The sequence below is a fragment of the Symphodus melops genome (assembly GCF_947650265.1).
Source record: "Symphodus melops genome assembly, chromosome: 12".
Lineage (NCBI taxonomy): Eukaryota > Metazoa > Chordata > Actinopteri > Labriformes > Labridae > Symphodus > Symphodus melops.
Window position 1 is genome coordinate 24,091,993 of NC_136702.1, and position 13,819 is coordinate 24,105,811.

General features: G+C 38.9%; 1 protein-coding gene across 1 annotated transcript; it reads right to left on the bottom strand.

The window, feature by feature from the left end:
• Positions 1-7,256: 7,256 nt before the first annotated feature.
• slc10a2 (solute carrier family 10 member 2) lies at positions 7,257-10,871 on the bottom strand. The gene is made up of 6 exons (XM_079357813.1): positions 10,154-10,871; positions 9,118-9,236; positions 8,863-8,951; positions 8,570-8,745; positions 8,009-8,166; positions 7,257-7,642 (listed from the first exon to the last, which is right to left on the bottom strand). The coding sequence occupies exons 1-6, from the start codon at positions 10,549-10,551 to the stop codon at positions 7,458-7,460; spliced, it is 1,125 nt and encodes a 374-aa protein (XP_079213939.1). The 5' UTR covers positions 10,552-10,871; the 3' UTR covers positions 7,257-7,457.
• Between the last annotated feature and the right edge of the window lie 2,948 nt (positions 10,872-13,819).

Genomic DNA, 13,819 nt, shown 5'->3' on the forward strand with positions numbered 1-13,819 from the left:
ACCTTATGGTTGGTTTTAAGTTTTCATGCAAGTTATTGCATTAAATTTCACAGACTAGTGTTGATAAAATCAAGGGATTGCAAGGCAAGGTGTGTTTATTAATAGAGCAAAAGTTATACATAAAGAAAATCCTACACCTATTTACAGAGCATCAAAAGACATGTAGCATTTACGTGTAGCATACATAAGAGAGAATATGAAATACACTTCAAGTTTCAGAAGATATAATATGACAATAAGCAGGAATAACAAACTACAATACTGTACATGGTTTAAAAAAATGTATGTCACACATTGGTTTTATAATTATAATATTACTGGATGGATAGATCGATGGCTTGAGTTCCTTCTGAGTTTTTCCTACCCTGACATGTCAGAATGTTTTTGTAAGTAAGATGTTGGTAAGGGAGGGGAAATAAACCTTTCAAAAAATGGTATCAAGGTAAAGCACAACATTTAGACTTTACAGAAAACATTTATCAAAGTTGGAAAAGCCCACACGTGCAAGCCATAACAGTGAGCTTGGCTTACGGCCATACCACCCTGAACACACCCGGTCTTGGAAGCTAAGCAGGGTCGGGTCCGGTTAATACTTGGATGGGAGACCGCCTGGGAAAACCAGGTGCTGTAAGCTTAGCGTCCCCCAGAGTATGCTGTGCTAAAAAAACCCTAACCATAACCCCATGTGTTTTTTGTATTTATTCGACCTATTGATGTATGTCGTTTTTTTACTTTTTTTGACATGGGTAGGTATGTAGTTTTTTTGCATTTTTCGACATAGGTATGCATGTCGTCTTTTTATGTTTTTTGACATAGGTATGTATGTCGGTTTTTTTTTTTTTTTTTTACATGGGTAGGTACATCGTTTTTTACATTTTTCGACATAGGTAGGTATGTTGTTTTTTTCTTTTTTTCGACATAGGTAGGTATATCGTTTTTTTACTTTTTTCGACATAGGTATGTATGTCATTTTATTATTTCGACATGGGTAGGTCTGTCTTTTTTTTATGTTTTTCAACATAGGTATGTCATTTTTTTCCTTTTCTCGACATGGGTGTGTATGTCGTATTTTTATATTTTTCGACAGAGGTATGTATGTCGTTTTTAATGTTTTTCGACATAGGCATGTATGTACTGTTATTATTATTTCGACATGGGTAGGTATATCGTTTTTTACACTTTTCGACATAGGTAAGTATGTCGTTTTTTTCTTTTTTTCGACGTGGGTGGGTATGTTGTTTTTTTTACTTTTTTCGACATAGGTATGTATGTCATTTTATTATTATTTCGACATAGGCAGGTATGTCGTTTTAAAAAAAAAAATGTTCGACATGGGTAGGTATGACGTTTTTTTACTTTTTTCGACATCGGTATGTATGTCGTTTTTTCATGTTTTTTGACATGGTTATGTATGTCATTTTATTATTATTTCGACATAGAGAGGTATGTTGTTTTTTAATTTTTTCGACATAGGTATGTATGTGGTTCTTTCATGTTTTTTGTCAAAGGTGTGCATGTCTTTTTTTAATTTTTTCGACATGGGTAGGTATGTCGGGTTTTTTTTACTTTTGATGACATGTGTATGTATGTCATTGATTTTACTCTTTTTGACATGGGTAGGTATGTTGTTTTTTTACTTTACTCGACACGGGTAGGTATGTCGTTTATTATATTTTTCGACATAGGTTCTGTATGTGACATGTCAGAATGTTTTTTAAGTAAGATGTTGGTAAGGGAGGGGAAATAAACCTTTCAAAAAATGGTATCAAGGTAAAGCACAACATTTAGACTTTACAGAAAACATTTATCAAAGTTGGAAAAGCCCACACGTGCAAGCCATAACAGTGAGCTTGGCTTACGGCCATAGCACCCTGAACACGCCCGGTCTGGGAAGCTAAGCAGGGTCGGGCCTGGTTAATACTTGGATGGGAGACCGCCTGGGAATACCAGGTGCTGTAAGCTTAGCGTCTCCCAGAGGACGCTGTGCTTTTACAAAAAGCGTCCCCCAAGGACGCTGCGCTTTTACACAAACCTAAACCTAACCCTAAACCCTGACCCTAACCCTAACCGTATGTGTTTTTTTTATTTATTCAACCTCTTTATGTATGTTGTTTTTTTAACTTTTTTCGACATGGGTAGTTATATAGTTTTTTTGCATTTTTCGACAAAGGTATGTATGTTGTTTTTTATTTTTTTAACATAGGTAAGTATGTTGTTTTTTAAATATGTTTAGACACAGGTATTTATGTCGTTTTTTTACTTTTTTCGACATGGATATGTATGTCGTTTTTTTTTATTTTTTCGACATAGGTATGTATGTCGTTTTATTACTTTTTTCGACAAGGGTAGGTATGTCGTTTTTTACTTTTCTCAACATGGTTAGGTATGTCGTTTTTTTATATTTTTCGACACAGGTATGTATATCGTATTTTACTTTTCTCGACATGGTTAGGTATGTCGTTTTTTTATATTTTTCGACATAGGTATGTATGTTGTTTTTTAATTTTTTTCGACATGGGTATGTATGTCATTTTATTACTTCGACATGGGTAGATCTGTCGTTTTGTTTATGTTTTTCGACATAGGTATATATGTCATTTTATTATTATTTTGACATTGATATATATGTCGTTTTTTAAAATTTTTCGATACAGGTATTTACATAATTTTAATATTATTTCGACATGGGTAGGTATGTTGTTTTTTACACTTTTCGACATAGTTATGAATGTCATTTTTTAATGTTTTTCAACATAGGTATGTATGTCGTTTTTTATGTTTTTCGAAATAGGTATTTACATAATTTTTATATTATTTCGACATGGGTAGGTATGTTGTTTTTTTATGTATGTATGTTGATTTACCCATGTCGAAATAATATTAAAATTATGTACATACCTATTTCGAAAAACATAAAAAACGACAAAAAAAAAAGAAAATGAAACTAGTCCTTCTCACACTTTAATAGCCTCTCCTGACACGATCCCCTGTGGCAGCTGTAACTGGCATTGATTACTTATGCCGAGTTCACCTTGATGCTTATGGTCTTGTTTAGTCATATGATTATTTTGGTCGTAATGCGGCATCTTAAAACTCCTCAATGAAGCTTTAAACTAAAATGAGAGCCCGCTGTGAGCCTGTCGAGATCGGGTGCAGAGGTTTTGCAGGGCATTCACTCCAGAGAGTTTTCAAACTCCTTGGCATTAGAGGACTGCAGTTGAGGAGAGCCACCAAGAACATTCTTGAGGCCTCACGGTGGCTGTGGATCCGTAGGGGGGATCCGTGGTGCATGCTACTTGTACACAAGCCAGGGGGTTGATCGCCCCTGGTTGGGTCGCCTGGGGGAGAAGGGTGTCCGATGTTAAGACCCGAAACACCCTGAGAACCCAGGTCCATCGCTGATGATGTGTGTACAAGTATCACCGTGAGGTGTATTAAAGCTCTTTAAAAACGTTATTGGTTTCGTATTAGTCGATAAATTAAACTTGATTGTTGTCTCAGCCATATATAAAAACACTAGAGAACTGGGGATTCTCCGGCCTAGCGACATGGCGGCCATCTTGGGTCAGGCAGCCGACGTGCTGCGCTCTATGGGAGCAGACAGAAGGTGAGTGATACGCTCTAACAAAAATACTCCTAACTCCATAAAAATATAGACGGATTTACAAACGGTTAACTTTATTACAAACCGAATTATACGTAGGTGTAACACATGATGTTTGTACATGTTAAAATTGCCGCTTTTATCAGCCTATTATCACGGCTGAGACAACAATCAAGTTTAAGTTATCGACTAATACGAAACCAATGACGTTTTTATAATACTGGTCCTGAAGAATATACAGTGCAGTAAGTGTCAGGTGTATGTGTGCATTGTTAGCTGTTATTTACATTTTATTATTGGAATTTTCGTTTGTTTACTTTAGGGAGTCGGCAGGAGAACGTGGATAGTGAAAAAAAGCTAATGGATTGTACAATATTTAATATCTCTGTGAATTGTTTTATTTCATTAAAGTTATTGGAAACAAATGTTGTTGCTTCTCTGTTGTAACATGATACTGATGTTTATATCTAAAATAAATACAGAGGCTATATTTCACTGTTATGTATTTAACATACATGGGACATTTAAATGTTATAAGTAATGATTTAAAATAAATGCCTTGTGTGTGTAGCCATTGCTTTAGCTATCTGTTTAATATTTATGAAAGATCACGGTTAAAATGATGCATTGAGTATGCAGAAATATCTCTGACCATACCGGTCAAGTTTTGGATATTAAGGTACGGGTGTTTCCTGGCCAAAAAGGGATACTCAGCTATGTGTCTGACGTTTATAACAAATCAATCCGTTTGAAAATTGAGCGAGTTAGGGTTAGGGTTATTTAAATACTTATTTAAATAGTACCATTAACATCAATGTACTGAGCGGGGCCAGCTGCCTGATCCAAGATGGCTGCCATGTCGCTACGCATGAGAATCCCGCATGAGTCATCTAGTGTTTTTATATATCTATGGGTTGAGCACGGAGGGGGCATCCGAGATGTAAAGGGCCGACTCAGTCTGTCAGTAGGCGGTCTCTACCATATACATCATGTAGGTTTTATAATAATGCAAACACGTGTTACATTTTTGTTGTTCTTTAAATGAGCAGATTTAGAAGATGCTTTAATTCTGGATTAAAAACAATAAACCCGGAAGTTATAGTTAACCCTAACCTTAACCCTAGGAAGTTAACTTCAGGGTTTTATGTAGCAATCCATACTGAAATGTTCAGTCTACTGAAGAGGGCTGAAAATGACCACAAGGGTTCAGTCTACTGAAAAGTCCCCACTGCATCCTGAACTGTGGAAAACTTCTTCATGCCTTTCACATGACTCAACCTGCTGTTTATTGTGTGTGCAGTAAATGACGTTTGGACTTTAAACAGCTGTAATTATTACATTTATTGAATGACTGTAATGCTCCTTTACTGGAAGCTGGTCATGTGACCACATTTTATCACACAACCATGGTCCATCTGTAGTGGAAAAATACAATTTGATACTGTCTGCACAAAAATGTAACCGTTTCACAGGTGCTTCATGTTGAGATACATCAGATGAGTGAACTTTGACTGCTAACAACATACTTCGACTCCCTGTTTTCATTAACAACCTTGACTCCTTTTTCTTCAAACAACTCCAGTTTTGATTCAGATAACAACTCATGAACTCATCGTTGCAGGGCTGACAAGACAGGGATGGTGTCTCACAATATTATAGAAGACCAATCACAGAGATGCAATGAAACATTTTATGCAAATGTACAACTCTAGTTTAAGAGTATAAAGCTTCTGCGCAAACGGGATTGTGCGGGTTTTGATGTGAGGCACTCACTTGATGTGACTTTGTATGATCCCCTTTCTGCAGAAAGTTGCTCTATGCAATAGAATACCCAGAGACAAAATACTTTGCTTTCAGATCTTCATTCAAACAGAAAAATCCACGACACATCTTTGACACTAGCATCAGGGTCTGCATCAGAAATCACTGTTCAATCATCTTCGTATTGCCCAAACAGTCACTGCATGAACGACATCAGATCACATAAAACAAAGAGTCCAAGTGTCCAAATATGAACATTTTTATTGAGATGAATCCTTTACACTCAAACTCATCTCGAAACATAAATGAGAATACAAACATGTCAAAGTCCTTTTGGAGAACGATACAGCTCAGTTGTAAAACAGCATTACAAAATAAGTCATAAAAGATTGCAATAGACTGTAATTAAATCAATAGAAAAACACTTCCTGTGAAGCCTTTTAATCCTGAAAAAGTTTTGCAAAATACAGAGAACTAATAAATTACTTTTTAAAGTCTGAAAAGGTTTCATAAATATCCGTAAACTGGGACATTAAATGTACATCTGTGTTGTTCTGTTGCAGATTTGTTCAACCACTAGCTTAGGTTTTTCAAAAGTTAAGTTCCCGACATATGAGAATTTACGAATGTGAGAAATACTCAACTCTTTTTAAATGTCTTTATCACAAAGCATAAATGAGGTATAGAAGAACTGAAAGAAACACACACAGCCGGAGTTTATATCTGTCACCACGTGCCAGAGTTGGTCTGTAATAACCACCAGTTTCATTCGCTGCATTAAATAAAAGTAAAAAAAAAAAAAAAAAAAGTTTTATCAATCAAGAATGTTTGAAAGTGTTTGATAACAGTATAATCCACCAAGAGGACTACTGTCTGTATTTAACATTATTGATCGAGTTTGAATCATTTATACACAGGTATCCATGGGCGTGTCCATAGGGGTTGCCCGGGCAACCTTTGAAATCTGATTGGCCACCATAAAAGCTTAAAGCTTTTTGCCTTTTGTTAGAGGCGGGGCTTAAGACCAAATCAAGTATTTGGGCAGTGTTGGAACAGTCATAGTTTTTTTTTTCCTTTGGCTCATTTCTTTCATTTCTTTTGTTTTAAAAAGAAAATTAACAGAAATGAATATTGTAAAGAGGTTTTTTTCATTTTGACTGGTTTTTAAAAGAATTAATCTGAGAAAATTAATAAGAATATATTTGTCATTCTCTTGCAATTTAAAAGTAGGCATGATAAGTGGAGAAAGAAAGGGTGAATAAATAAAAATATACATTTATGTGAGCTTACAAACTTCTGCTGCCCTTCCATAAATCAGTGCCCTGGTCTGGACACGCCCCTGTTCACACAACAAACAGAGGACTTTGAAAACGAGCAAGACTCTGAACTGAGTGATTGAGTTAAAAAGACATTCATGCATATTTTCAAAACTTCTAGACCTGGGGAATATGTTTCCATACTTCAGAATCAAACTATTTATGTCATTTTTAAATCCCTTAGCACAGAGACTGAAATCGACCTGTTCAAAGATACACAAGCAGCTACAAAATGAGCCGTACCTGCACAAAAAGCAGCGGACATCTGCTGAGGGTTCTTGTTTTGCTACTGACAGGCATAATCATTTAGTTTTAGTTTTGAAGAAGAAGCATCATGAAAAGTTAAATGACTGTGTTTGTCAATGGAGTTGACACCTTGAATGACAGTCTCTGCCTCTTAGGTGCAAAAACAAACAAATAAAAAATCCCTTGAGTGAAAGAGCTGTGATACGAGGCATTTCCTGTGGGCTTTTTTTTTTTCTTTTTCTGCAGCCATTAAAGTCTCTGTTGATGCTGTGAGTTGAATTAATCTTCTCAACTATTCAAGGCCCTGAGTGTGTGAAAATGAGGTTGTGCCACACTAGGAAAAAATATTTTGCACCCTTATTATTATTATTATACATTCACGTTTTCCTCCTTAGTTGATGAGATCAGGACGTGTAGTGCACTCCTCCAGCCTGCAGGGTGCAGTGTGGGCTCACAACCGAACGAGGCTGCTGAGGTCCTGGATGCTTCGTCCTGCCAGTCACAAGTCTCTCTTTGGCAGGTTTACAACTTCACAGCTTGGTGTTCTTGTGAGCACTCTTACCTTTCTCTTCGATGCTAATGTTCTCATTTAACTCGAAGGCGGTATTGTCCACAGCACAGTGCTTCTTCTTCTCTTCACTGTCATCAGCCTCCAGGGAGGCCTCGCTGTCTTCATCACCTGGACCGCCGCAGTGCTTTTTATATAACTGATAACCTGCAGAGGGGGAAAAAAGAGACAAATCAAAAACAGTGATCTCAGCATTCAAACTAAGCTCAGCAAACTATTAAAGGACTTTGTTGTTAACAATTAAAGAGCTCGTCTTGTTCTATTTCTATATGTAATTTGATCTTGTTTGAGTAAACTAGGAGACGGAAAATCCTCTTTTTCTTTGGAAATGCAGGAATGAGAGGAAGCAGCCCATGACAAGGTCATTTCAACATATCAAGAATCAGACGGAAATATATTCCTAATCTTTAAAGAAAATGATGCTTGACCTGTTTTGTGTTTGTCTTGTAAGAGACAAACACCACGTCTCTCTTGGGATTCACTGCTTCTGTTCACTTTTTTTTTGGCTCTTACCTCCCACAGACATCACTGCCACCACCAGCTGGAAGATGCTGTAGATGAGTGGGAACGCAAACATGACCTCCAACTCTTCGGCGCTGAAGGACAGCTGGACAATGGTGCTGCACAGCTGGGAGTTCTGGAAACCCGTCTCCAAAGCGATGGTTCGACATCTGAACAAATGGAGAATGACATGCAGACCTCACTGTTAATAAGTGAAGTTAGAATAATAAAACTGTTTTATCCTGTCAAAACAGAACTGAGGAGGCAGGACTAATGTAAGAAAGACAGAAACCTGATTGAGAATAAATAAAAGTTTGACTTGAATGTTCAAGCACGATAACTTCTGAGGAAGTATTTGTGTTTAAAGTAGATAAATGCGACTTCTCAGTAGAGGTGGATATACGGTCGATTTCTCCTGGGCGACTGTAACATGTTGCACACTTTCTGGGCACACATTGAGCTCGCTCTGCGCCATAAATGTGCGCCACATGGGATATTATTAAAAGTGCCAGACGACTGCCGAAGAAGAGAGTGTGACATGATGAGCTTGAAAGCAGGATGCTGTTTCCTTACCTGTACCAGGGTTGACCTGCAAAACGGGCCATGAAGAACCCCAAGCTGAAGCCTATGAAGGGATATATCGTTCCGATAATCCACAGCGATGGAGAAATGCTCCAGGAGGACTGATAGAGAATTCCTCCAATCACAGCGATGACGATAATGAGCAAAAAGCCTGCAATGGACCCTACCTGTGAAGAGCAGGCAGAAAATGTCCATTTGGATCAGCCAAGCAAAATGTAAATGTCACAATTAGAAGTAGAAGAAGTCACTCTTCACATACATCTCTCATTACCAAAAACTCTTACCTTCAGGATCTTCTTTGCTGCCTCAGGCCACCTGCGTTTGACATAAATTCCCAGAGCAATCGGGAGAAGAAGAGACACCAGAGTGATACCTGAGGACAAACACATCATGTCACATCTTATAATCACGAAGCACGATGGGAAAAACAGGGAAAATTCATTCAATACGCCAAAGGATGTTTAGTTGAAGGACAAGCAGTTACACCTAACTGGTTCGTCTTTATATACTATAGTACTGAACCATTATAGTGTACGTACCGATGCTGTCATATGGGATTTGGATGGTGTTGGCCGAAGTCCAGACGGAGGTGTAAATGAGCAGACAGAGAGGCATCATCCCCAACGCCAGGATAGAGGAGCAGGCCGTCATACTGATACTGAGGACGTACACATATGAACTCTGCATCAGTCACACCTAAGTCATGAGATCTGATTTTTCAAGCAGCCCTTGTCTTTTCAAATCAGTGCAGTTTGCAAATTTAAGGCTAATCATTAGTGCATACTTTACACTGTGTCGCCACTGAGAGCACGACACTGTCGTTCAATGATTATTCTCTGACAATGTTTTCTTAACTTTGTCCCCGCTTGTATGTTCAACATGGTCTCAAACATCTTGGTTTCATGAACAACAATACTTTAAAATGATGCCTAAATGTTTCCATTTCTTCAAACCACCTTGGACATACAAAACGTTCAAATGAGAAGATCTGAAAACAGAAATCTGTCTCCGCTACCTCCCTGCTGTTTGTCTTCTTTTTAAAAGTCAGATTAGTTTCTTTTTTTGTGCAGAACTTAAACCTCATCTCTCAAGTTTATCTTGCCATTTATCTGTTTGTGTCTCCATCCAAAATAAGACATCTTTCTGCTCAGCTCAGTGGACGGGTTGAACTTCTAAAGACTGTCGACTCAACACCCAGAAAATAGGACCAGAAAGAAGTGCATCAGCTGCAGGCTTGAATAAGTTTGGCTTAGTGTCAAACACCTTCATGGTAACCAATCTGCAAATGGAAATGTATTCAACTAAAGGTAATGGGAAATCAAAATATCCAACACTCAGGATTTGTCTAAGCTCTGCTCTCCAGAAACACGTTCATCCACTAGTTTTGTGTGTTGTGCTGAAAAGTGTTCCTCTCAGACTGAGACCAAGAGTCCCTTTATGCTGCTGGATATCGTTTGAAGATATGTGCAAGAAGAAGCATCCAGTGTGCCAGGAGGATGGCTTTAATAGACTGACAGATATTTCAGTCACATTTGATAGTTCAAGGAGCCTCAAATCAGCCAGCGGGCTTCTTACCTGAGGTCCATGTCTCCATCCAGCCAGTAGCAGATGATATTAGATCCAGTTCCACCAGGACAGCAGCCCATAATAATGATGGCAATAGCCTGCACAGGGAGCACACCAAAGGCCAACGACAAGGCGAAGGCCGTGAAGGGCATGATGCCGAACTGACAGAGGAAGCCGATGATGATGCCCCAGGGTCTCTTGAGGTGGCCCCACAGTTTTTTTGTATCGACAGTGCAGCCCATGGCGAACATGACCAGCGACAGCATGACGGTGAGCACCACGCTCATCACCAGGCTCAGAATCTCGTTGAAGTTACTGGGAGGAACGAGGCAGTCTGTTCCCGAGCAGATTGTTGCGCGAGCTTCACAGGTGATAGGCACGGCAGCTGTCGCCTTGAACGCAGACATTGTGGGGAGTTTAACGGGAGCAGAAGAAGACAATAAAACGGGCTTCTCAATTTGAATTAGAAGGTGGACGAGGACGTTTTCTGGTTATCTGGTACTTCTTAGATTCCACAAGACAGCTCCTGTATCCGCTTCTCTGAAGGTGACAGTGACAGTGAGCAGAAGCGCCCAACCGCCTCCTCTTTATGCCCGACCTGGTTCAGCCGAATAGCACTGGGTGGGAAAATCATCAGGTGAAAAAAAAATCAAAAATCAAAAATTAACCAATACTTAGTGTTTTATGGGGTCAGCGTTCAGAAGAACATACATAAAAAAAAATGGGATTCATTCTGAAGAGGAAATGATTGCACCACAGTGCCAACTTTTATTGCTTCTTGGCCTCGTAAAACTTTATTGGACAGCTCTGCTATGCAGCATCATCATCCTCACAGGCCAGTAAGCAGGGGGGAGATGCTTGTAGTTCATTGATACAGGGAACACCCTGTAAGCACAAGGTCGTCTCTGCACCGAGCCTATAAAAAACAAATCGGCCTCATATATTTAGACAATAAATCTTTACAGTCAAAAAAGTCTGTAAAATGGTTAAAATTTCAATATCAAACACAGAAATGACAACAGTCTGTGTATATTGTGACATAACAGCTGGTGAGACTTTCTCTATAAAAACTACAGAAAATGACTATTCCAAAATATATGCAACTAAATGGTTTTAAAGTAGAAACTGAACTTAAAGGACATGCAACATTTGAAATGCTTTAATAACTCCTTGGAGACGTGGAAGGTCGATCAGGGCAGAGCTGTAAATATGCAAAAACTGACTGCGTGTGAGAGAACATTTACTGAGGTTCAGGGTTCATCGGCCAGGATGGAAAAAAAAGAGGCATGTATAAAAAGTGTACGAGCCACTGTGACGTCACCCACTGGTATGTAAACTCCCTCTGTCAAAGCTGTAAGACCGAGTTAAATGTTCATTTTAAATGTCTCATTTTATACGGACCACAGATGGGATTTGCACGTTGCAGCTTCTGGATCAGAGGTTGTAAAACTTTTCAGCCGACAACCCCCAAAATAAAGATGCCAGACTAATAGAGCTGCGTTCAAGGACTTCACCATACAATACAACAGCCTCAAAACACTGTAATATAGTAATTTATTGTAAGAAAGACCAGAAGAAGAGTACAGGAAATTCTCCATGTGTAGACTTCACTTGGGATCAATACAGCCCATCTATCTCCACTTCATAAACAGACACTCTTCATCTTTATGTGTACAGAAGCTGTTGCAGTCACAGTCAAACTTACATTTAAAGTATTTTAACACATTGAGCATGAATCTCACTTCATGTCTTGTTTTTTAAAATGAACTTTTTTTAAATTTATTTATAAATTAATGGGTAAAACATGCAATTTTAAATCATTCAAAATATAAACATTCTTCAAGGCATCTCACAACCGTCCCTTGGGTGTCCTCATGACCCCCCACTTGGGTCCCAACCATAGACTACCCCCACTTTGGGAACCACTGTCCTAAAGGACAAGCGGCTCTCATGATGCCTTTACAATCACACATGTGTGACCTTCCTGATGGTCTTTCTGACTCTCGTTCGAACCATCACTGAATGAGCATCACGCTGCATTGAAGAAGATTTTAAAATGGCAATCAAACACCATCAACTCAAAAACCTCCTCGCTGTGAGGCAACAGAGCTAACCTCTGCACCTTCCAAAAATAAATCCAAATAAATCATCAATCAACATGCAATACAAGTTTCCCCCCTATCAATCAAGTATTTCTGAATCTGATTCTGAATGCAAGTTTCCCATTTCAAATCAAACACTTCCCATCCATGACACTTCTATTGATCCAAACTAAATGCTTCATTAGCGCCAACTGAAGTCAGAATTCTCACATTTAATTAACCATATTAAAATGGCTTCCACACAGCTGTGTTAGTCCCGCCCGCCGATCAATGACTCGACGGGGGGTCTGCAGAGATTTCAGAATCCGATCAGGAAGTAGTGATTTATTTCAGTTATGAAATGTAAACCCTCTTTTATGTCCTTCATATTTCAAGGTCGTAAAGCAATAAGACATAAAAAAGACCAGAGAGGGAGGGAACTGTGTTTTGTTTTACACAACATGAAGATGTTGCACATGTGTAGCCAAGTGTGGAGGCCATTAAACATGATGAAGTGACATAACAGGAGTCTTACTTCACTCAGCTAAACAACCATCCTTAGCGGCTGAAGCTCGCTGTCCGAGTCTTTGATGTGATGAAGTTTACAGAGTCAAAGATTAAAAAAAGAAAAACCTTCAATGACGACAAGCAGCTCGGACTGTGGAAGTTACACCTGACTCTGGATTTATCTTTAAATAAAGTGTTAAAGTAAAACGTGTTCTTACTGTCTCAGGTCCTTCTGAAGAGTCAGTGTCTCCCTCTGTCTTGAACGGGTAATGCTTAACTGTTTAGTTGAAGGACAACCTGTTAACATCAGCTGAAGAATGTGGCATGCTTATACTGTATTTCATTAAAAAAGGTTGCTCAAGCCTGTGTGGCTGCACAAAAGGATGGTATACTTTCTGCAGTCTGAATCGTGACGAGTATCAGGAGCATCATTTGGAATATTTGTGATTTAAACATCTGTATTAGACGAGTTAATAACATCTGTATTAGACGAGTTAATAACATCTGCTGCATTATTAGAGGCTCACGGCGTTTTGGTTTTTCCCTGATAAGTTTTGAGAAAATTGACATTTCTTAAACCTGCAGCTTGAGCTGGCTGTTAAATGTGGCACTAATAAGGTGACGGCTGCTTAGTGACATTATAAAAAGGAGGGTGGTGTTAGTGAGTTGGCCATAAGGGGAACATTGGATGTGTCAAAAGAAGCAGGAGGTGCAGGAGGAAGCAGAAGGGCTTGGAGTCAGCTCTGTTGTATTTTAACTCAGGATGTGACTGATTTGTGTGGTTTAGCAGTCATATGATCAAATGGACATGAAGCAATCATTCAGCATGCACAGTGAAATCACTTATGAAGTCTTTGATATAAGATGTGGATTATCATTTAAGACTGATAAATCCAATCCTCTCAGAGTCAGCACAGCGTGTTTTTATTTCCTCCTGTCTGCAGCTGCATTTTGAACCATTTGTAGTCAAGACAAAGTAGAAAGGGTCTAACCACAGACTGTAAATATGAATGAGTGATGTCAGCCGTCTGTTCCTGCAGGGGGCTCCAGGGGCTCATCGGCAGCAGCCGCCATGCTGGAAATGCTG

Coding starts and splice junctions, on each gene's coding strand:
- slc10a2 (XM_079357813.1), bottom strand. CDS start 10,551: ATGTCTGCGTTCAAGGCGACAGCTGCCGTGCCTATCACCTGTGAAGCT. Junction 9,237..10,153: donor GATGGAGACATGGACCTCAG/GTAAGAAGCCCG, acceptor GTACGTCCTCAG/TATCAGTATGACGGCCTGCT. Junction 7,643..8,008: donor GGCAGTGATGTCTGTGGGAG/GTAAGAGCCAAA, acceptor CCCCCTCTGCAG/GTTATCAGTTATATAAAAAG.